The sequence below is a fragment of the Oryctolagus cuniculus genome, chromosome 7, assembly GCF_051225735.1.
Source record: "Oryctolagus cuniculus isolate XC-2025 breed Fujian yellow rabbit chromosome 7, ASM5122573v1, whole genome shotgun sequence".
Lineage (NCBI taxonomy): Eukaryota > Metazoa > Chordata > Mammalia > Lagomorpha > Leporidae > Oryctolagus > Oryctolagus cuniculus.
Window position 1 is genome coordinate 110,898,939 of NC_142873.1, and position 24,885 is coordinate 110,923,823.

General features: G+C 39.3%; 1 protein-coding gene across 9 annotated transcripts in view; it reads left to right on the forward strand.

The window, feature by feature from the left end:
- The window catches only part of DOCK7 (dedicator of cytokinesis 7), a 268,792-nt gene that overhangs the window by 161,686 nt on the left and 82,221 nt on the right, over nt 1-24,885 (forward strand). For 5 of the 9 annotated variants that reach the window (XR_016210986.1, XM_070078382.2, XM_089300543.1 and 2 more), the window contains 9 exons: nt 2,900-2,992; nt 4,175-4,264; nt 5,211-5,306; nt 8,398-8,538; nt 8,630-8,743; nt 10,532-10,702; nt 14,096-14,235; nt 22,684-22,853; nt 23,817-23,971. Coding sequence is in view for 8 of the 9 variants with exons in the window: in XM_070078382.2 (XP_069934483.1) it covers nt 2,900-2,992; nt 4,175-4,264; nt 5,211-5,306; nt 8,398-8,538; nt 8,630-8,743; nt 10,532-10,702; nt 14,096-14,235; nt 22,684-22,853; nt 23,817-23,971 (1,170 nt within the window). In the remaining variant the exon portion in view is untranslated. The remainder of the gene's footprint in view (nt 1-2,899; nt 2,993-4,174; nt 4,265-5,210; nt 5,307-8,397; nt 8,539-8,629; nt 8,744-10,531; nt 10,703-14,095; nt 14,236-22,683; nt 22,854-23,816; nt 23,972-24,885) is intronic. The other 4 variants (XM_070078385.2, XM_089300545.1, XM_089300548.1 and 1 more) reach the window with 1 other exon arrangement.

Consider the following 24,885-nt stretch of genomic DNA (forward strand, 5'->3'; position numbering starts at 1 on the left):
CCTGAAACTACAGTTCAACTCAGTTAATTGCTTATGCCAGGTAAGCAGCTGTACAACTAAACGAGGCGTGAGAAATATTGTGGGAACTGGTCTCATTAGAAATCCCAAGGACATGAACGTTACTGCTGTCAGATATCTGTATTTCCTTCATTCCCATTCTCCCAGAAAATGATTTAATGCCTTGTTTGGTTAATTCAAGCCTCTACTCTTTTCCCCCTCATCTTGTTAGCTCCAGTTACATTGAGCAATTTAAGTCATAAAAGAAAATTTTCATAGACTTTTACCGTCTTATCTATGGAACCTGCAGCCATCAACTGCCTACTAATTAATGCTCTGCTAAAGATGATTGTCCATTTTAGAAAATGTGTTCTTTCTACTCCTACACAAGCTCCTGCCTTCTCAGCTACTCAAGATCCTCACTCCAGCAGTTCTTTCACCTCTCTCCTGCTGCATCAGTCTCCCTATGTATTGAATCATTTCCACCCACCTATAGACATGCTGTTATTTCTCTCCTGTAAAAAATTCTCTCCAGTGTTAACACTGCCTTAGAAGGATTTTCTATTCTTGCTACCCTGTTTTTACTCTCATTCTATTTGAATCAAATATTTCTCTTACCTTTCACCAAACTGTTCTTGTTTATGTTGCTTTTTCCCTCCATGTTGCTAATTTTCAGGACTTGACGTACTTTACCTACCATTAGCTTTTTTTTAATTTAACTTAATTTTATTTTATTTATTTATTTTTTTGACAGGTAGAGTGGACAGTGAGAGAGAGACACAGAGAGAAAGGTCTTCCTTTTTGCCATTGGTTCACCCTCCAATGGCCGCCACGGCTGGCGCGCTGCAGTCGGCGCACCACGCTGATCCGAAGGCAGGAGCCAGGTACTTCTCCTGGTCTCCCATGGGGTGCAGGGCCCAAGGACTTGGGCCATCCTCCACTGCACTCCCGGGCCACAGCAGAGAGCTGGCCTGGAAGAGGGGCAACCGGGACAGAATCTGGCGCCCTGACCGGGACTAGAACCCGGTGTGCCAGTGCCGCTAGGTGGAGGATTAGCCTATTGAGCTGCGGCGCCGGCATTACCATTAGCTTTTGAAACAGGTAAACTCATCTTTCTCCCCATTTTTTCTATTCACTTGGCTTCCAGGGCACAGTGTTCCCTTGGTTTCCCTCTTAGTTTTCAGGTTATGCCTTTTTGGTCTCCTTTGTGAGTTTTTCTTTTCCTAAAGATTTTTGAATCTGGAAGTGTCTCAGACCTTTGTCCTGTTAATACCGAAGTTATGGAAGTTACTTGCTTTACAAAATAAATCACCAAAGTTTTCTTTAAATAGGTAGCTTTGACTGATAAAACAGTTAACAGCATCATTATTTTATATGTAAAATATAATTAATGGCTTGAAAAGATTTATTTTTATTCTCACCATGTTACTTTTTAAAAGAAATTATTAAGCAATGAGTTAGAAAGTGAGTTTCAGAGTACAGAAAAGTCAGATATTCACTTTGTGGAAATATATGGAAGAGAAGAGCACAATTACAGTTTTGTGACAATCTGATACTGACATTTCTTTATTTTTGTAACATGAACAGTGACTTTAAAAATTGAATATGGTAGAAAGATCTTAATGTACTAGAAATGTAATTTTGGAGACTAGTAAGAAACCTGGTTTTACCTTATTTGCAAAACTTAGTTTTTATTTTATCTGAAAACCATATGCTTGTTGATTTGCTTTTATTTGAAATACTATAATAGAGCTCTGAGAAGGCAAATATTTTAAACAAATCTAGTTATATAATTTTACTAGTATTTGGACATTGTCAAATTTACCTTATTAGAAAGCATTCCTTTCAAAAACATGTGGAAAGTTTTTACAAAAACAATTTTTTCCCCTCTCCTTTCTTTGGTGCTTTCCAGCTTGGGTCTACACTCATCCCCTAATGTTTTTAGTGAGTTTATGTTTGCTTGTCCTTGTTATTCTTACCCCAATAATCCTCTAAAAAATTCCTTACAGTTTGTTTCAGTTCCAAGTTAGCAGATTTCTAGGCCTCCAGATTGAGCTTAGACTTCTTGGAATATGGCCCAAAATCTGAATTTTGTAAAGCTTTCCAAGTTACCAAACAGGCTTATGGCATGGAAATAAAGCCCAGTTCTCCTCACCTGAAATCACAGTAACCCTTTTCAAAGACAGACACAGACATAGTACACTTCTGCTCATGTACACTAGTAACATGTTAAAGAAACTGAATTAAAGGAGATGATGATGAACAAACAATTTCTATAGAAGACCCCAGAATAATATTTTTCCTTATAATGTGTATAACTCTGGGCAGAATTCTAAATCCACTATCATTATTAGGTGGGAGAAAATATTAGGCATAATTTTTCTTAATTATTTACTTCTGCATATCTAAAAGAAAATGAAGGAGAAGGCAAGGTCAAATAGAAATGTAGACTATCACTGCATAGTAGTTTTCAGCTGATGAAAGATAAAATGAAAATAAATTATTTTAGCAAATAATGAAATGTAGGGGAAGTTTCCCACTTTTTTTCCCCTTTAAACCTCAGTTAAACTCAGTTATTTATTGCTAACTTGTATTATCTTTAAAGAGCACGTGGGGAGGTGGTGCTGTGGGAACGTGAGTTGCTACTTAAAGGTGATCCATTTACGTAAAGAAAAGTTACTTTTAAATGCTATATTTAATGTTCTTTGTGAATTTTTTTAAGTTATGTAATCAGATAATTTGGGTGAACTAATTCTCTACAGGTGCCTAAAATTTTGGTTGCTTTAACAGTACTAATTAAAAACATGTTTGCATTGGAAGGTCTGGATTTCTTTAAGAATAATTATAGCATGCAACATGTAATATTTCTTTCCTTTCCAACTGCTTTCTATTGTATGCTTAGGGTTTAGATCGCTCCAATTCCTGGGTTAACACTGGTGGTCCAAAAGCTGCCCCATGGGGATCCAACCCCAGTCCAAGTGCAGAATCAACACAGGTGGTGTTTACATTAGAGGTTTCTTTATTGGCTGCTGATGTTTCCTTTAGAACATTACTTTTTAGTACATACTATGATTTCAGTGGCTTGCTTTTTTAATCATTAAGAAGTGTGTATTTTGTTTACTTTTAGCACATTTTCCAACTACTATGCATGAATACCACCAATTGCACCAGTAATGTTCTCCTTTCCCATTTTGTTTCTCCTCCTTATTCCTCCTATACACTCTATCAGTATTTCAATGCCTGCTGCTTACGCAATGATGGCTTTTATAACAGTTTCTACTTTCGGGGTAGCACATATTTAGTAGGAATTTTTTTTAATTACACGAAAAAAACTGAACAGTTTTCAATTTGCTTTTGGTTTAAAATATAGTTATTATTTCATTTTTATTTAACCTTTGCTATCCTGTCATTTTTTCATAATCACTCAGTAGAAAGACTGGTAATAAATTAAAATTAAATATGAACAGTGTATGAGCTCCATGCTGTGTGGTTGAATACCAGAAGCAAAAATCCATTTTAATGTGTACTGTGTTGCAAAGTATGAAATTTGTTTTAACTTAGTTGAATTAGGTTTTGCTTAAGACTAGTTGCTTGATAGCTAATACTGCATGAAACCTCAAAACATACTTCTCATTTGTGTGTGGCTTTAGAGGAAAATTCTGATATTCTTGAAGAAAAATTTAATTTTGTGTTTAATGTTATAAATGATTTATATATGATGTAGTATTTTGACAACATGAGCAGTGTTTTGACTGGTAAAAAACGTGAAGAAATATTCTAATCTCTTTATTTTCTTCATTATATGCAAAATTCTTGATGTCTTTTTGGTCAAAAACCACTTGAGAAATATGTTTTTAGTTTTTATATATTTTTACTAGATATGTGCATGTATTAGATCACATAGATAAAAGTTTCATTCTTTGCAGCACTCAGAATATTATGTGATCATTAAAATACTCATCTTTTTAAAAGACTAAAAACACAGAGGCCATGTTGATATTTCTGATGCATTGTCATTGAAGCAATGACAAATAGTGAAAATAAGATGAGGAATGAAACAAACGATTGTGGAAACCACAGTAAAATTCTGTTTTTAAACTGTACGTGATCCTTGATCTGCAGCCACCCACTATAAATGTTAATGTTATCTCGTCATTCATTCATCTCCACTCCGTAGGGTATGGATCGAGGTTGTAATCGTATGTCTTCGCACACAGAGACTTCAAGTTTCTTACAAACATTAACGGGACGCTTACCAACTAAAAAGGTAGATTCATATGAAGAAAATCCTTACATGGGGGAAATCATTCAACAGTTAAATAGATGTGGATTTCATTACCTAACCAGTATGAGATACTAAAATAATTGCATTGTGTTTTAACATACATCTGGGCAAGCGCTGCTTGTCTGACACCTCTGGGGGCATACCTTGCCAGTGTAGTCTCTTACATTATGATAATGTTCATGTCTTTGGAATTGACTGTTTTTAGAATTTAGTGAATTCAAATTTGATCATCAAATTTTAGTGCCAAATGTATCAACTCTTAATTCTGTTTCTGTAACTACTTCTGTTTTGTGTTTTAAATCTCCAGGGAAAGGAAGATGAGTTAGAAAAATTATCACTCTTAGTAAGATATGTTGATTTGCTTCCCTTATGCACAGTTTTGTTAGTCCTTTTTCATATTAATATACACTACTTTGCAAATGCTTTGTATGTGTATCCATTATAAGGCAGGAATTTTCTGCTACTTTAAAATAAAGACTTTAAATCCTTAAAAACTTGAAAATTTATGTCTTATAGCAAAATTTAAATTTTCAAAAGTATTTCCTAAATTGTACCAGCAAAGTTCATGAGTGTATTTGTATCTGTTAAAATACGTATTTAAGACACAGAATGATCTTGTTTGTAACTGTGAGTTTTCAGTCTAGTTTCTGTTTGCAGGTACAATTTAGGAGGCTGTTTCCTACCTGTCTTTTTAAAATTACATTTTACTCCAAGATAACATGTAATTTTTTCAGCTGTTCAACATGCCACTGTCTTACATGCATAAATAGCCGTTTCGTTAATGGGTGTTTTCACTGCATCATTGAATGGTTCACATGCCTTATTTTGCTTTTTCTCCATTATATCTTCACCTGTATTCGCATTTTGTTTGGTTTATGTTATCAGCAGATTTGACTTTGGTACTAACTGTGGATTTACTTCTGGATAGCTTTTTCATGAGGAGCTGGCTCTGCAGTGGGTTGTTTGCAGTGGCAGTGTTCGTGAATCAGCTTTGCAACAAGCCTGGTTCTTTTTCGAGTTAATGGTGAGCAAACTAAGCATATTCTTTATTATTTTTTCCTTAGTGAACAGTTTTGTGTTATCTCGTTTTTATCTTGGAAGTTTTTTTTTCTATTGGTTTTATATGTGCCTCCCAGACAGAATTACATGTGATATACCTCTAAACAAACACTCTGGACATTCAGCAAAATTTCGGTAAAATTTTAGCATCTGAGGCTCATTTTAAATCTCGTTTTTTTTCAGAGGTAGCTTCCAAAGTTGTCTATCTTTTTATGTTTTTATTTGAAAGTCAGAGTAACAGAAAGAGATCTTCATGTGCTGATTCACTCCCCAAGTGGCTGCAATGGCCAGAGCTTAGCCATCTTCTTGGGCGTCATCTACTTGGGTCATCTTCTGCTGCTTTACACAGGCACATTAGCAGGGAACTGGAAGGGAAATGGAGCAGCTGAGACATAAACCAGTGTCCATATGGGATGCTAGTGTCACAGTCAGCAGCTTTGCCCACTATGCCACAACCCCAACCCCTTAAATTCTTTTTAAAGTGTGCTTCCTTCTTTGCCAGAATGAACATGCAAATATAGAAAAACAGCATGATAAATTTTATAACAAGCAAAGATAAAAAGGACCTTTTACATATCTATGCTATTATTATGTTTAGAAAGCTCTTAGGGAAGTGCCAATTACAGCCAGTAAAAAAAAATTCTTAATAAATTATATTGAAAATATCATAGATGGGGGTGGGCAGTTCGCCTAACATTTAAGACCTCCACATCCCATATCGAGTGCCTAGGTTTGGTTCCTGGCTCCTTGCTCCAGTCCCAGGGCAAAGCTCCAGCTATCATGTCATTTGGAGATATGGGAACTCTCTCTGTCTCTGTCTCCCTCTAAACAAAATTTTTAAAGAAATGAAAGAAAATACCAAGTAGATGAATTAATAAGTAAATACATATGTTCATATATACATATATAAGCATTCAATGTTGCCTATATTGAAGACTATAAGAAAATATTTCTTTGAAAAAAAATATTTTAATAAACTTAATTGTTTATTTCCTCCATCTGCTGATTCACTCTGTGAATTGGCTACACAGGCCAGGAATGCGTTAGGCTGAAGACAAGAGTCCATAATTCCATTCGGGTTTCACACATCGATGGCAGAGGCCAAAGCCATCTTCTCTGCTGCTTTCCCAGGCACATTGCCAGGGAGCTGGATCAGAAGCAGAACATCCCGGTCTCAAACTGGCACTCTGATACGGGATGCCAAGCATCACAAGGGACCACTCAGTCCACTGTGCCACAGTGTCAGCTTCCAATATAATTTCTTCTAGAGGCTTACTAATCTATAGAAAAAGTAAACCTGGGATCATATATAAATGACAAACAGCTCTTTATTTTCCCCTAGAAAATAAAAATCATGTTTGTAATTCATGTGCTTTTATTGTAAAATAAAAACTAATTATAGCTTTTTAAAAAAACAGATTGATTTGGTTTTTTGAGAGTGAAGTTACAGACAAAGAGGGAGAGACAGAGAGGTCTTCCATCCACTGGTTCACTCCCCAGATGGCCACTACGCCTAGAGCTGGGCTGATCCGAAGCCAGGAACCGGGAGATTCTTACGGTCTCCCACATGCATGGCAAGGCCCAAGCACTTGGACCATCTTGTACTGCTTTCCCAGGCTATACCAGGAAGATGGATCGGAAGTGGAACAGTCAGTACTTGAACCGGCACACATATGGGATACTGGCACTGTAGGTGGAGGTTTAGCCTACTACGCCACAGCACCAGCCCCAATTACAGCTTTTTAATAACCATACATATATGTTAAGATTTCTTATATAAAAGTCAAAAGACTGCAGTTCGACTTTACTATGCTGTGTATTAACTGTAAAATCTTAACTTCAGTTTGCTTGAGGGCTTTTTGTTTTTCGTTTGTTTGTGTTTACCTTGAGAGGCAGAGAGAAAGATAAGAGAGTTCCCATCCTCTGGTTCACTCCCCAAATATCCACAATGTTCAGGGCTGGTCCTGCCAAGAAGTCAGAAGCTAGAGATTCCATCCAGGTTTGCCACCTGAGTGGCAAAAACCCAGCAACTGAAACCATCACTGGAGCCTCCCAGGTTTTACACTAACAGGAATCTGGAATCAGGGACTGGAGTTGGGTCTCAAACCAGATACCCTGATATTGGATGTGTTTGTCTTAACCAGTGTCTAATCTGTAGGCCAAACAACCACCCTCCTCGAATCTAAAGTTTAATGTTCTTTATTACCATTACCACAATGTTGTACAACAAAAAAAATGTATCTGAAAGCATCCTACAGATTTAAATTGCTCTTAATTTTTAAATTAATCATATTATTTTGTTATTAATTTGTCACATATTTATTACATACCACTTGCCACTATACTGTTGATGCTGAAGACACTACAGTGAAGACAGTTTCTAATGTTTCACCACTTATATTTTGGAGGATATGGAATGGCACATTTATTGAGCCTTCAAAGATGTTAATTAAAAATACTTTAAAAGGGTAAAATTTTTTTTCTATTGACATATACAGAACTTTTTTAAAGATTTATTTGTTTATTTGAAAGGCAGAGTTACAGAGAGGCGGAGACGGGGAGAGAGAATCTTCCATCTGCTTGTTCACTCCTCATCTGGCCGCCACAGCCAGAGCTGGGCCAATCCAAAACCAGCAAAAAGGAGCTTTTTCCAGGTCTGCCACATAGGTGCAGGGGCCCAAGCACTTGGGCCATCTTCTGCTGCTTTCTCAGGCCACAGCAGAGAGAGCTGGATAGGATCGGTGCCCATATGGGCTGCCAACACTGTAGGCGGCATTCACCTGCTAAGCTACAGCACCGGCCCTGCAGAATTTTTGATAGCCAAAATAAAGAACATGATGGAATGACTGAGTTTCTGTTTGTTTGCTATTACTTTGATACACGCAAAATATTGTAGGGAACTTTTTTCAGAATATTTGAAAAGTATTTCAAATGCTTCAGCCATCTATTAAATCACATGGTATTTTGAAAAAAAAAAATAACCCAAGTGTTTAGAATTATCATAATTTAATTATATTCAGAAAAATAAAACTAATGACTTGTATTTTTTTTTTCAGGTTAAAAGCATGGTGCACCATTTATACTTTAATGATAAACTTGATGCTCCAAGGAAAAGTCGTTTTCCAGAACGTTTCATGGATGACATTGCTGCTCTTGTCAGCACAATTGCTAGTGATATAGTCTCACGATTTCAGAAGGTACGGATAACATTTTTTTTTTACTTGTCTCTCTTTCAAGCTAAAATTAAACTGTTATACTTTTCTTTTTGCTTTGTATTTCATTTCATAGGACACAGAAATGGTTGAGAGACTCAATACAAGCCTTGCATTCTTTCTCAATGATCTGCTGTCTGTTATGGACAGAGGATTTGTTTTTAGCCTTATAAAGTCCTGCTATAAACAGGTAATACATCATTGGTAATGATTAACAATGAAGTAATGCAAATACTATGTGAGCTCTTTCCAGGGCTGGACCTAAGAGACCTTCATAAGCATGTACTGGTATTGAAACAAAAAAAGCTACATAAAGTAACACATTTTTATTAGTAAGACAAAAAAAATTGTATTTGGTTTATGAGGACACAAGGACTGTGGCGAGCTGCCATCAGCATAGCTGACTTTTCCTTGAGTTGCACTGACTTACTCGTGGCTCTTTAATTCCCTTTCTGGAGCACACCCACAACTACTGGTAACAGAAAGCAGCCTCAGGGCATCACAAAGTGTAATGTTTATACTGAATGAACAGCTAAGGCAATTCTTTTTGCCTGAGTGATTTTTAAAGCAGCTGCATTTTTTTTAAAAAGATTTATTTATTTTGAAAGTCAGAATCACAGAAATGGAGGGAGATAGAGATAGATAGAGAGTGACAGAGATCTTCATCCTCTGATTCACTTCCCAGATGGCCGCAACACCCAGCACTGGGCCAGGCTGAAGCCAGGAGCTAGGAGCTTCATCTGAGTTTCCCACCTGGATGGCAGGGGCTCAAGCACTTGGGTCATCTTCCATCCTTTTCCCAGGCCTTTAGCAGGGATCTGGATCAGAAGTGGAGGAACCACAAACCAGCACCCTTGAGGGATGCTGCATCACAGGCAGCTGCTTTACCCACAATGCCACAACGCCAGCCCCAAAGCAGCTGCATTTTGCTGTGTAATCCTCCTAATGCAACCCTAGATATTGTGGAGTTTAGAGTCCACCTAAGAGTTTGGATGTTCACCTAAGTTCAGATGTCATTCATTATCTTGTCTTTACTAAACTAAAAGCATCCTGAAACTTTTCCATTAACTTGATTTTGTTTAAAAATCGGTGAATTAAAATTGCTGTTGGGAAAATACTCATTATTAGTACTAATGGGCTCCATGGGAAGCATTCTGTATAGGCATTATAGAGTTTACCTTTCAAAGGGCTTTAGAAATACATAGATGTCTAGGTCTCATTCAGAATTTTTGAGGAGTTTGGAACCTGGTAGTAGGGGAGGGGCGTGTGGGAGTCAGTGCTTGCAAAGTGCTTCCCACCGATTTGCAGGTTAGTTTTTGCGAACCACTTGTGAAGAATTCTGTTTCATAGTGTCACATTTAGAATTTTGAGGTCTGTTGTATTGGGTGCCTCTGTTGTTTGTTTCTCTTAATAAGGCAGATTAAACTGTGTGAATACTGACCTGCTTGCAGAGACTTGCAACAATGTTATTAGTTTTACCTGTTCTTCAAAATTTTATGTATTATTGCTACCAAAACTTGTCCTGTGTATTCTTTAAGCATTGACTCCAAACATTGGCTATACCCTAGGGATACAGAAGCTGTCTGGTTAGCTTGTAATGTACTTCCTCAAGTAGCTTACAGTGTAGCTGGGAGAACTAACAGTTATGAGTAGAGATAAACACATGGTTGCTAGAAAGAGAATGGATAGTTTATGAAGTCATTTTAGTCTTATACTGTTTCCTTCAGAAAGTACATTTCTGTGAAGTAGAAATATTAATGCTATATTGGAAATAGAGTGTAGTAACGTGTTTATAGAGTAAATCTTGTAGTTCCAAGTTTTTAATTTTCTGAGTAATTGAAAAAAACTGATACTGTTATTTAAACCAAAAAACCCAAAGCTACCCACTGAATACTATTCTTTAACTCAGCATTTTGGTGTTTATGGTAGAGAAATAATATATTCCATTGATGTTTTTTATATATGCATTGTTTACAAGGTGTCTTCAAAGCTTTACTCCTTACCAAATCCAAGTGTCCTGGTGTCCTTGAGGTTGGATTTCCTGCGGATCATCTGTAGTCACGAGCACTACGTTACATTAAACTTGCCCTGCAGCTTACTTACTCCCCCGGCTTCTCCCTCACCTTCTGTTTCTTCTGCAACATCTCAGGTATGCAGGGTATGACCATAGATATTTCTAAAGTCTACACTTGTGAAAAAGAATTTTAAACACTGGAAAAAATTGTAATGCTTAACTGAGTAATAACTATGATAGGCTCACTTCTAAGTACTTTATAAAAACTAACTCATTTAGCTCTCAGAACAACTCTAGGAGGTAAGTTCTGTTATCTTCGTTATACAAATCAAAGGGAAACACAGAAAGGTCTTTGAGTAAAAAGTAGCACAGCCAGGTTTTATTTAAAATAAACCAAGGCTTCATTTATAGCCCAAGTTGTTAACCGGTATGCTATGTTCCTTCACAAATTTATGTACCTGTGAGAGAATTTCCGTGAATAAAGTTACTTGTTTAGATGTTTTTGGAGACTGGGTTCTCTTGAATCAGATACTTGAGACTGAGTTTGGGTACAAGGTGTTTATTAGGGATTGATGCCTGTGAAAGGAAGGGAAATGAATCATAATTGAGCCAAAAAAAAAAAAAAAAAAAACTGCCTTCCAGGCCTGACAAAGCCCTGCCTAACTTGCTTGTATCCAGAAGAGCCAAAGGAAACTATGTGTTCATTTCCTATTTTTAAAAAAGATTTATTAATTTATCTGAAAGAGTTACAGAGAAGGGAGAGAGAGAAAGAGAGAGAATGAGAATTTTCCATCCTCTGGTTTACTCCCCAAATGGCTGCTACGGTTGGAGCTGGGCCAGTTCGAAGCTAGGCCCAAGCACTTGGGCCATCTTCCACTGCTTTCCCAGGCACATTAGTAGGGAGCTGGATTGGAAGTGGAGCAGCCAAGACTCCAGCCTGCGCCCATATATTATGCCAGCTCTGCAGGCAGTGTCTACCCGCTGTTCCACAGTGCTGGCCCTAGATTTAGAGCTTTTCAGTGGGTGGCAGTTGACTTCAGCAGCTAGTTATCTATCCAAAGATGGAAAAGGCTTATTGTAGCAAATAGTATGTGTGCCCTCCCATATTGAAAGGGATTAAGGGATTTTGTGGTTTTAGTATGAGAGAAGCCTGGATTTTCCTCTGTATTACACTCTTTCTGCTTTGCAGTATTTCAGAAGCAAACAAGCTACTTTCTGAAGCTTTTTTTTTTTTTTTGACAGGCAGAGTAGACAGTGAGAGAGAGACACAGACAGAAAGGTCTTCCTTTTGCCGTTGGTTCACCCTGCAATGGCCGCCACGGCTGTCGCGCTGCGGCCCGCGCACCGCGCTGATCTGAAGGCAGGAGCCAGGTGCTTCTCCTGGTCTCCCATGGGGTGCAGGGCCCAAGCACTTGGGCCATCCTCCACTGCCTTCCCGGGCCACAGCAGAGAGCTGGCCTGGAAGAGGGGCAACCAGGACAGAATCCGGCGCCCCGACCCGGACTAGAACCCAGTGTGCTGGTGCCACTAGGTGGAGGATTAGCCTATTGAGCCACGGCGCCGGCTCTTCCTGAAGCTCTTAATGTCTAAAGTCAAATTTGATCTCAAACTCTTCTTAGTTTTATTTTTGAAACATTTAATGGAATTCCCTAGATTATATTAATCTTAGATGCTTGAAAAAAGAAAAATTTAAAGTTCACTTAGAAAGACTGGAAGATATAGTGAGTACATACAACTTCCAATTTACCTTTGATGATTAATTTTCTAGATCAGTTTATTTCCTCATACCCTTTGTGCTTGGCTAACACATCTTTTCTGTAATGAGTAGGCCACTGTTATGCTTTCTTTCCCTATCCCATGCCGAAGATGTAGTTACATAGTTAGGGTCAAATTAATCACAAGTACAGTTACTAAAACCCTTAGTGAAACACATTTGTTTACATTTAATTTCCTACTGGAAATCTCATTTAGTCAGATGTCCTTTTATCTTGCTGCCCATTTTTTCATTTATCTGCATAATTTTCACATTCTAATAGATAAAAGAAACATCACTCCTTTTGAGGGCAGTCAGAAAAAATTTTATATACTTTTAGAAAGATGATTTCTCCATAGAAAAATACAAAAGCTATTGTTGTTCTTCTAAGACTCTACATGAGTTGTCCTGAATGTGAAATGTGTCTTGGGGGATGCTACTTTGAATTATTCAAACTTTTAAGAACTTAGTTTCTAAAATTTTATTCGTTCTAAAATTTATTTTTCTAAAATTTTAAAACTTTTAAAAACTCAATTTCTAAAATGACCACACAATAATAGTAAATTTCTAGAGATGGTGTATTAATCATTTTTCTGTTACTGTATCAAAGTGTGAGGATGAGTATTTTTTTTTTTTAAGATTTGTTTTATTTATTTGAAAGGCAGAGTTGGAGAGAGAGGGAGGGAGGGAGGGAGGGAGGGCTCCTCCATCCACTGACCTATCCCCAAATGGCCACAAAGGCTAGGGCTGGGCCAGACTGAAGCCAGGAGCCAGGAGTCCCCTCCAGGTCTCCCACGTGGGTGCAAGGGCCCAAGCACTTAGGCCTTCTTCCACTGTTTTCTCAGGCACATTAGCAGGGAGCTGAATTGAAAGTGAAGCAGCCAGGACTTGAACTGGTGCCCATCTAGGATGCTGGTATCTTGGGTGGGCAGCTTTACCCACCATGCCACAATGCTGTCCCCTGAATGAGTATTTTATAAAGAAAAGATGTTTATTTCTAGCAGTTCTGGAGGAGCAATGGCATTGAGCCAGCTTATGCTTGGTTCTGGTGAGGGACTCCTGGCAGTTGGGTGGGAGCACATGAGAGTGAGAGAGAATCAGCAGACAGGAAGCCAAGAGGCTAGGCAGTGGCCTCACAATAACAATCACTACGTTAATCCCTTCCCAGCCCAATATCCCTAAAGACCCTCTACAAAGCTCCCCCTCTTAAAGGTCCATCACCCTACACTGCAGCACTGAGGACCAACCTCCAACAGATGAACCATTGGAGGATAAACTACACCTAAACCATAGCAAGTGGTATATTCCCTGAAGAACACTTTTACTGGTATTTGGAATTTCTCTGGAAGCCAGTAGCCTTGACTATGAATATTTCTTTGGTGTTCTAGACTGAATGCATACCATGATGCTTGGATCTGGTTGCCCTTTTTTTCCCTTCAGAATTTGATGTTGAACCATTAAATGGCTAAAGGAAGAAAGAAGAGAATAGATGGAAAGTTTCAGTAGGAGAGAAAGCAAATTTAAAATAATTAAATTTTGATTAATTAATTTCAACAATAAAATGATTAAATAATGAAATGATTTCATAGTCATTTCCTACCAAAAGTTGGACTAGTTACATTCTCTAATGTTAATATTAGTAATAAAAAATAAATCATGCTAAGTAAGTTTATCTCACTTTCAGATAATATTCAAATTTCACTTGCTATAATGCTGTCTATAGGATGCTTAATTGAATGACTATAATAATTTTGTTCTCTCTTGCTTCCCAACAGAGTTCTGGATTTTCCACAAATGTGCAGGACCAGAAGATTGCAAATATGTTTGAACTGTCTGTGCCTTTCCGCCAACAGCATTATTTGGCAGGCCTTGTGTTAACAGAACTGGCTGTCATTTTAGACCCTGATGCTGAAGGGTGAGTAGACATATTTTTTCTTTAGAGAATATCAGTTTGATTTTGGGCAATGGGACAGAAGTATCTGACTTACACTTCCCAAGAATCAAAAGGATACTCTTCCCTACTTTTTCTACTTCTCTGTTCACTTAAGTTCTATGCCTGTGTTATTTCTATATTCATCATTCTTAAGAAAGATGTATTTTTCATATTTTGCCAGCTCTGGGTTTGATGTTTATCTTAAAATTGGTGGCACATTTTAAAAATACTTTAAATATACCATTATTAAAATTAAATATTTTGAAATATAAACATTTTTAAAGTATCATTTTTAAATGGTAGCATGATTTTTCTTAATATTGCATAAAATAAATTATGCATATTAGTAGATGGACTCAGATTTATTGATATATAGTAGGAGTTTTTTATTTGAAGAAAATAGACTAGTCTTCTGTTTGATTACTTGTGAGGAAAATTTATCACTACTATTGTACTATGTAGCATTCTATTTCAAAAATTATCCTGCCGGCGCCGTGGCTCAATAGGCTAATCCTCCACCTTGCGGCGCCGGCACACCGGGTTCTAGTCCCGGTTGGGGCGCCGGATTCTGTCCCGGTTGCCCCTCTTCCAGGCCAGCTCTCTGCTATGGCCAGGGAGTGCAGTGGAGGATGGCCCAGGTGCTTGGGCCCTGCACCCCATGGGAGACCAGGAAAAGCACCTGGCTCCTGGCTCCTGCCAGGATCAGCGCGGTGCGCCGGCTGCAGCGGCGGCCATTGGAGGGTGAACCAACGGCAAAGGAAGACCTTTCTCTCTCTGTCTCTCTCTCTCTCACTGTCCACTCTGCCTGTCAAAAAAAAAAAAAAAAAAAAAAAAAATTATCCTATAGGAAGACACAGTTGGGTTTTAAAATCTTCCAAAATTGTGTATACTTTAGAGTTTTGAAAATTCATGTAGTAGGAAAAGAAAGGTATATTGTCTGTGACTTAAATTTATAGAAATACCTTATGAGTTCTGGTCTAGTTTCCCTTATGGTCAATGTCAACCTGGCAGTTACTTTTAAAAAATTTATAATTCATTTGATGAGTTATGACCATAACTCATAATAATTATTTTTAAAAATGTGTTCTTATAATAGGATCATTATAAGTTTATAATGCAGCTTCACCTGAGAGCTGCAGACAACAAAGAGATATCTGTAAACAAATTTACCAGGGTCCTCTATGTATTTGTTGAATGAGGGAAAGGTTTTGTAGTTCTTAGTAGTATATCAGAGACATAGTCAATGCTTTATATATTGGGAAATGCCAACTGTTTTGTAAATGAATGGCATGTATTTTCTTTTATAAAGGCAACTTCCTAAATCCAGAATATTTTTAAAGAAGTGGTTTTTCACAGTGAATTCTACAGAATTCTAGAGCTGCGATGGGATGCTTAGTTGGTTTGCATGTAGGATGGATGATATGTGTGCAGGCGATGGACTATGGGAAAGGCAAACTAGGTGCATGAAAATCTGAGCCTCCCGCCCCTGCTGCCACCACTTTCATATTTTACCTTTCGACAAATGAATATGATGTTATTTGGAAAAAAAATAAAAGGATCCATCATCATTTGGGGGAAAAACACTCTGAAAACAATTTCTTTGAACAAACTAGCCTTCTTTAATGACTGATACACCTCAGTTACTTGAATCTGTATTGCCAATTCTTTTACTTGGAGTATTGGGATGTTTTTGATTGAAATAAAAAACAGAAAATTCCTATGCTCCTGGCTCTATTAAAGGAAAGAAACTTATAATCGAAAGGAAGGGCTTTCAGCAGTTCTGATTCTTTATGTCTTACCTCTGCTGGAAACGTTAGCTTTCTTTTTTAAAGCTAGTGCCTGTCATGACAGCAATATGGTTGTCACTGTCAGGTAAGATGGGAAGCTTTTTAGTTTTGTGTCCAGCAGAAGAGGGGAAGAACGCGCTCTTCCCAAGCATGCAGTGTTAGCCCTTCCTTTGTACTGCTTTGGCACACACCTGCCTCTTCCACGAGAGCTGCAGCAGGTTGCTGGGTGGATTAGATTAGTTCTGCTCAAATATGATCCTGAGACTGGTGTCAGTCCACAGGCTGTTTGCAGTAGAGCACAGGATGAGGAGCCAATGCTTGAATGTAAATCAGCTATGTTAGTAACACAGTGTTTAGTTTTTTGTGTGTGTGTGTTTTTTTTTGTTTTGTTTTGTTTTGTTTTGTTTTTTGACAGGCAGAGTGGACAGTGAGAGAGAGACACAGAGAGAAAGGTCTTCCTTTTGCCGTTGGTTCACCCTGCAATGGCCGCCACGGCTGTCGCGCTGCGGCCCGCGCACCGCGCTGATCTGAAGGCAGGAGCCAGGTGCTTCTCCTGGTCTCCCATGTGAGTGCAGGGCTCAAGCACTTGGGCCATCCTCCACTGCCTTCCCGGGCCACAGCAGAGAGCTGGCCTGGAAGAGGGGTAACCGGGACAGAATCCGGCGCCCCGACCGGGACTAGAACCTGGTGTGCCGGCACCGCTAGGTGGAGGATTAGCCTAGTGAGCCGCGGCACCGGCCAGTGTTTAGTTCTTATGACACCATTACAGAAGCAGTGAATTGATTAACAGTACCTCTTCTAAGACTATGAAACAAAACATTCTGCTAACTGGCTGCTTTAAGTAGTGGGACTAGTCTAATTAGAATCTACTCCTGGGGCCGGCACTGTGGCTCACTTGGTTAAGTGAGCCAGCGCTGGCATCCCATATGGGCACCAGTTCTAGTCCCGGTTGCTCCTCTTCCAGTCCAGCTCTCTGCTGTGGCCTGGGAGGGCAGTGGAGGATGGCCTAAGTGCTTGGGCGCCTGCCACCCACATGGGAGACCAGGAAGAAGCTCCTGGCTCCTGGCTTCAGATCGGCGTAGCTCCGGCCGAAGCGGCCATTTTGGGGGTGAACCAACGGAAGGAAGACTCTATCTCTCAAATAAATAAATTTTTTAAAAAATTTACTCCTGAAACTGGGTGTAGAGTAAGCTTCTCCTAAGCCTTAGGGAGAGGTGTGCCTGAACTAATTTTGAATTCAGTGAAGGAGGAAGACAGAGGAAATACCTGTTATAGGTGCTCGGCAGCCTCTGATATAAAGAATTGAGAATTCTGTCAACTATTTCTGCAGTGAGATTTCTTTTCTACCCTGATGGATCAAATCTATTAAAAGAAGTTTAGTAAAGGCACCTCCTGGGGGGGCCTGGTGCTATGGTATAGTAGGTTAAGCATGCGCCTGCGGCGCCAGCATCACATATAGGTGCTTGTTCGAGTCCCAGTTGCTCTACTTCTGACAGAACTCCCTGCTAATGTGCCTGGAAAAGCAGAGGAAAGTGGCCCAAGTGTTTGGGCCCCTGTATTCATGTGGGAGACCTGGAAGAATCTTGGATCAGCCCAGCTCCCTCCGTTACCTCCATTTGGAGAATGGACCAGTGGTTAGAAAACCTTTATCTCTGACCCTACTTCTCTCTGTCTCTAAATCTACCTCTCAAGTAAATAAATAAATCTTGTTTAAAAAAATACCACGTAGGGTACCCACATCCTGTATTTTGGAGTATGTAGTTTGAGACCTACCATTTCCAACCCAGCTTCCTGCTAATGCACACTCCAGGAATTAGGAGACGATGGGTCAAGTACTTGGTTCCTTATCACCCACGTAGGAGGCCTGGATTTTGTCACTGGCTTCAGTCTAGCCCAGCCCTGACTACATGGGCATTTAGGGAATGAACCAGCAGATGGAAGATCGATTGATATCTTTCCCCTTGCCCCCACTCTCTCTCTCTTTCTCTCTGTGTCTACATTTCAAATAAAATGAATTTTTTTAAAGATATATGTATTCCTGTGGAATAATATAGGACTTAAGAATGAAACTTTTTTTTTTTTTTTAATTTTTTTTTTTTTTTTGACAGGCAGAGTGGACAGTGAGAGAGAGAGAGACAGAGAGAAAGGTCTTCCTTTGCCGTTGGTTCACCCTCCAATGGCCGCCGCGGCCAGCGCGATGCGACCGGCGCACCGCGCTGATCCGATGGCAGGAGCCAGGAGCCAGGTGCTTTTCCTGGTCTCCCATGGGGTGCAGGGCCCAAGCACCTGGGCCATCCTCCACTGCACTCCCGGGCCACAGCAGAGGGCTGGCCTGGAAGAGGGGCAACGGGGACAGAATCCGGCGCCCCGACCGGGACTAGAACCCGGTGTGCCGGCGCCGCTAGGCGGAGGATTAGCCTAGTGAGCCGCGGCGCCGGCCTGGAATGAAACTTTTACTACTTTTTTTTGTTACCTCTTCAAGCTAAAATGCATTGATCTGACACTTGGACTTTATGTAGTCTAGAAAGTAATAATAGTTGTATTTACTACTATCTTTTTTTTGCTCAGTTAATCAAGATATAGAAGAGTTTTTAAATAGTAGCATAGAGGGTTATAACCTTAGTTCTTACTCTTGTTTGTTTCTTCCCTCTCCTGCTCTTTTCTGTACCCAGTCCATTAGCAAATTCCAAAATATATCTCAAATTCAGCCATGTCTTTCCATCCTCACTGCTACTTCCCCAGTTAAACTTTCACTCTTTTTTTTTTTTTTTAAGGTTTTATTTATTTGTTTAAGAGTCAGGATTAGAGAGAGAGGTGTGGGGAGCAACTCGGACTAGACTAAGTTACTGGAATTAAGACTTATTCTATGCATCTGCTCTCCCACAATATGGCGCTGGGAGAGGAGGAAACAGCTTCTGTGCAGCTGCCTCCAGTTCGACCAATAAGCTGCAGGAGCTGATCCTGCTCCTGATTGGAGGAGAGCAGCGTGCTCGGCGTGTGGGTAGCAGAGTTGGGATTGGTGGAAGAGGACTATAAAGGAGGAGAGAGACAACATGCACCAGGAACATCCGTATAACATCTGAGCAGCCCCCGAGAGAGCGGTGTGCCGCTCCCCCGCGGAAGTGGGGAAAGTGGCAGGGGGAGCCGCCCTTCCACGGAGGTGGAAGGGTCGGCAGCAAACTCGGGAAGGGCCGAGCAGACAAAAGAACAGCGCAGGCTCCTGTGTTGTTCCTCTGCGAATGGGGGAGCGACAAGAGGGATGACAGAAAGGTCTTCTATCCCCTGGTTCACTCCTCAAATGGCCATTACGGCCAGAGCTGAGCCAATCCAAAGCCAGCAACCGGGAGCTTCTTCTGGGTCTCCCACGTGGATGCAGGGATCTAAGCACTTGGCTTATCTTCCACTACTTTCCCAGATCGTAGCAGAGAGCTGGATCGGAAGAGGAGTGGCTGATACACAAACTGGTGCCCATATGGGATGCTGGTGCTGCAGATGGAGGCTTTGCCTACCGCACCACAACACTGGCCACTATACTTTCATTCTTACCTCCCTAAATCCTTTTACTACCCAGCAGCCTGAGTGATCTTTTAAAAAATAGAAATCATTATGTCACTTTATTGCTTGAAACTCTTCAGTATGTGTTTTTTGTAAATAGCACTTAAAGTTCAAACTTTTAATAATTTGTTCTCAAAGTCCTATGTAACTGCCTCTTGTCTGCTCCCACCACTTCTTCTCTCCTCATATACTTACATTTAGTCATCCCTCCAACCTTCCTTTTTTTTTTTTTTAATTAAAAAAAAAATCATTAGAGAGCATGCTGTCATTGCTGGTTTACTCTCCAAATGCCTGCAACAGCAGAAGCCAAAGCCACGAGCCAGGAACTCAATCCAGGTACCACTTGGGTGTCAGAAACCCAATTACTTGAGCCATCACCATTGCTTCCCAGGGTCTGCATTAACAGGAAGCTGAATCAGGGTCCAGAGTGAGAATTGAATCCACGTAATCTGGTGTGGGATAAGGGCATTTTAACTGTTATCTTTTTTGTTTGTTTGTTTGTTTGTTTTTTTGACAGGCAGAGTGGACAGTGAGAGAGAGAGACAGAGAGAAAGGTCTTCCTTTTTTGCCGTTGGTTCACCCTCCAATGACCGCAGTGGCCAGCGCGCTGCAGCCAGCGCACCGTGCTGATCCGGTGGCAGGAGCCAGGTGCTTATCCTGGTCTCCAGTGGGGTGCAGGGTCCAAGCACTTGGGCCATCCTCCACTGCACTTCCGGGCCACAGCAGAGAGCTGGCCTGGAAGAGGGGTAACCGGGACAGAATCCGGTGCCCTGACCGGGACTAGAACCCAGTGTGCCGGTGCCGCTAGGTGGAGGATTAGCCTATTGAGCCGCGGCGCCAGCCTAACTGTTGTCTTAAGCAGTGGTTTTACTGTTCCATCAAACACCCAGCCCTTGGCCTTTCTGTTTCCCTAATGTGCCGAGCACATACCCACTTTAAGGCTTTTGCATTTGGGTTTTTCTGTCCCTGAAACAGTGTTAGAATGATCCCAAACCATTCACATGCCCATTTCCTCATGTGGTTTATTTAGGTCTCCACTCAAACAGCACCTTCTTGGGAAGGAGTTCATTGACACCCACTTTGAATTTTGATCTTGTTGCCTTTGCCCCTGTCACAATCCTGTTTTATTTTTCACAAAGCACTTACCTAAAATTTGCTTATTATTCATTTCTTCCCATTAGAATGGGCTCATGAGAGCAGGTACTTTGTTTTGTTGTTCAATGCTATATACCCAGTGCCTTAGAATTTTGTCCACTACAAAGTAAACACTTGGTAACTATTTGTTAGTCCTATTACTGAAGGATTGACTATGAGACTCAAATCTCATTTCTAAATTCCACATTCTTGAAATTATACAGATGATGTGCAGCAAATAATGTCCTAAAGGGATTCTCGAGTGTTGTATTTTTACTCCATATGTTTGTTAAGTAATAAAGAATAGATCCTTGAGCAGTTGTGTTTATAATTCACCGAAAATTTGCTCTTTAGAAACTTTCATTATAGACAGAAAGTTAAGACCTTGAAATGGTATACTGTGATTAAATGCTGATTTTGTAGTACATAGTTCTTTAGAAGATTTCAAGATATAACACTGAAGAAATACTAGTTTGTGTCTGCGTTTCTCTCTTGCTAAAGCAAGCTCCTTTAGAACAGGGGCATTGTCTTGTCTCCAACATCTGGAGTAGAATATTGCAGATTTCCTTAACTGGATGTGGCTAAGTAATGCAAACATGTGAAAAGGCTTCCTGAAGACAAATGGGTAGAGTTTAGATAGGTAAAAATCTGGGCCCGACCTATCTAGTTTCAGAATCATTTGTGGTGATTAAAGAAGTCAAAGAGGAGAGCAATAAAAGCAAATGACCAGTATCTGGGGCTTGGGAATAACGGTAGGATTGTGAGGAAGGATGGAAACAATAGAGAAAATACTGAGGAGAGAACATATAAGATGACAATGTGTTGAGTAGAGAAAGCTGGAAAATGAGACCTGAAATGTATCTATTAGATGGGGTTCTTGACAGTGTCTTGAAGTCAAACTTTCTGAATAAAAATTTGAAAGGAAAAAGAGACTCTCTAGCTAGGTTTTACATACAGCTATGTAAAATGAGGTTAAGATCAAGGGATCTTTCAAATTCCAGTTCTTAAAGTGAGGGTGTATATTCAAAAGAGGAAAGGCCTATTTGGAAAAAGGAGGGAGGAACTTAGAGGAGACATTGCAGCTATTGACAAGATGGGATTCATGAAACATAAGGAGAAGTACTTTTTCTGAAACAAAAAGGAAAGATGATCTAGTAGGTATGAAGATGGAGATGTTAAAAGATCTGGGTAGAATAAATTCAGAGTAGCATTTCTTTTCTAAGAGAAGTTGAAGATAAGGTCTGAGTTTGATAGTATGAAGTTTAAACAGATTGAGTCTTAGACTGTGCTGGATGCAGCATTTAGGGTCGGTGGAAGTAGAATGAGTGAATTTTTAATAGAATGGTTTGTGTAGTCCAAGAGCCTTCAATCTAAAAAGGTAAGACAAAAAAATGTGTAAAGGTGAGAGTGAGCCTTGCTAGTCTATTAGCTTAGCTGAAACTGAAAGAGATTGGGAATCTGGAAGTTATAAGGGTCCAAATGAGTTATATGAGTAAGGAAGTTCAGTTTAAATTGGAATGCAAAGAAACTCCAGCCTGTGGAATACAAGTCCTTTAGCAGATTTATTTTTCCAGAAAAAGAAAATAATTTATTTTTGGTAAGTGTTTTCTGATTTGATGAAATAAAATGTATAGCTATTTAAAATTTACTTGTTAAAAATTTTACTCTACATAATCTTAAGTTCTTTAATATTCATATATACTAATAAAGAGGTATGGGGAATATATTCAGGTTTACTACTAAGTAAATTTGTTTAGCATTTCCTTTTTTATCCATTTTTACTTTGTGCTTTTTTTTACACTTTGTTTTAAAATGAGCAGTTTTCTTTATGAATGCCTGAAATGAATGACAAAGTTAAGAAGTTGGGCAAGTACCATGACTTACTGTTTGTTTTAAAGATATTAACCAATCTCTGTGACCTGCTTCTTCTTCTTCATCTCTTCTCTCTAAATAGACTGTTTGGATTGCATAAGAAAGTCATCAATATGGTACACAATTTACTCTCCAGTCATGACTCAGACCCACGGTCCTCTGACCCCCAGATAAAGGCTCGGGTGGCCATGTTGTATCTACCTCTGATTGGTATTATCATGGAAACTGTGCCTCAGCTGTATGATTTTACAGGTACTCAGCATAATTAAAGCAAGTTGTAAAGGCAGAACTCAACATTTAGATATTTTAGAAAATATCTCAAGGATAAAGATCTTATTTTAGGAGAGCAGCTGTAAGGAAATGGGCATCGACTAAGTAAACAATAGTTAACTGTATTGTGGAAAACCTTCTGACTGTGTGTGAGGATTCAGTACCAGATTGTTTTAAGTAGTTCTTAATCATAAACTTAAAAATAATGATTTTACAACAATTTTTTATCTTCCTTTTAGGAAATGGGTTTGTTTTTGTGAATATCTATTGTATGCATAAAAAAAGTACAAGGAAACTTGACAGATGTCTACCACCCCCAAGTTTGACTTTATTCATATGACTTTATAACTAAAATTAATATTCCCCAGATATCAAGAAATATGTTTATTGCTAGCACTGGATTAATGAGTTGAACTTGCATTGCAATTTGAACTTGCCACAAGGTTTTACTGCTCTTACATTCCATATTTAGAATTTACTTAGACTTTGGAGAATTTAGGTTGCAGTATTTTTTTAGAGCTAATGAAGGAATTTAAACTAGCAAATAACTCAGTAAAGTACTTATAGTTCAATAAAAACAAAACATTTCCTGAGAGCCTAATATGTATTAAGAACTTGGAGAGATGCTACAAAGATAACCAGCTGTTTGCCTTTCCAGTATGTTGAACATCGATTGGGTTTCCTTACCTAAAGTCAGAAATGTTTATATTCTTATGTCTTTTTTGTTGTTGTTAGCAAGATAAAGTTCTACATAACTATAAATTATTACTGGAGAAATGAGTTTAAAATATTTAAACTATTCCAAAGAAGAAAATCCAATGATAAATATTTCAAGTTAACAGGTTTTTCTTTTAAAGAATAGTGGAGACAAGGAAAAAGTATTACATGCTGGTTAATGGTTGAGCTAAACAGTTAATTTTGTTTATTATTATTACTTTTCTTCAGAAACTCACAATCAACGAGGAAGACCAATTTGTATAGCCCCTGATGATTATGAAAGTGAGAGTGGAAGCATGATAAGCCAGACCGTTGCCATGGCAATTGCGGGAACATCAGTCCCTCAACTAACAAGACCTGGCAGTTTCCTCCTCACGTCCACGGTAAAAGCAAATTCTCCTACAGAAAGTTTTTCTGGAAAAACAAATATTTGCATTGATGTGCTCTGAAATAACCTAGAGTATTGTATTAGCTAATGCAAAAGCACTCTCGGCCGGTGTCACGGATCACTAGGCTAATCCTCCACCTAGCGGCGCTGGCACACCGGGTTCTAGTCCCGGTCGTGGCGCCGGATTCTGTCCCGGTTGTCCCTCTTCCAGGCCAGCTCTCTGCTGTGGCCCGGGAAGGCAGTGGAGGATGGCCCAAGTGCTTGGGCCCTGCACCCCATTGGAGACCAGGATAAGCACCTGGCTCCTGCCATCGGATCAGCGCGGTGCGCCGGCCACAGCGTGCTAGCCATGGCGGCCATTGCAGGGTGAACCAACGGCAAAAGGAAGACCTTTCTCTCTGTGTCTCTCTCTCACTGTCCACTCTGCCTGTCAAAAAAAAAAAAAAAGGCACTCTCGAGTTTATTTATTATTTTATGAAGACATTAAAGTTTCTAGAATATCATCCATCTTATACCAAGTTGTTTTGAGAACTGTTACCTCAAGTTTTATGAGAACAAAAGGCTTGTATTCTGTCATTCAGAATTTTGAAAATTGCCTTATTATACATGGTTTGCTTTTGTTTTAAATCCATTTTATTCTTTATCAACCCTAAATATTCTAGTGTTTAGCGACTGAGCATTTATCTGTGAAGATTTATACTGTTTCATGTTTTAAAAAATTGGTATTTGTTGTGTCCCTATATTTTTTCTCCCTTAAAGAGGGAAAAATGTAGGGCAGGGAAGAAGTAAACATTTAAACAGCAAGATCAAGTTGTATAAGTTTTAAATTATTTTCTCTCGGAAAAATATAATATTTATGGAAGCTACCCTGCTTGACACTTTTTACAGATTATTAAAATATTTAAAGAA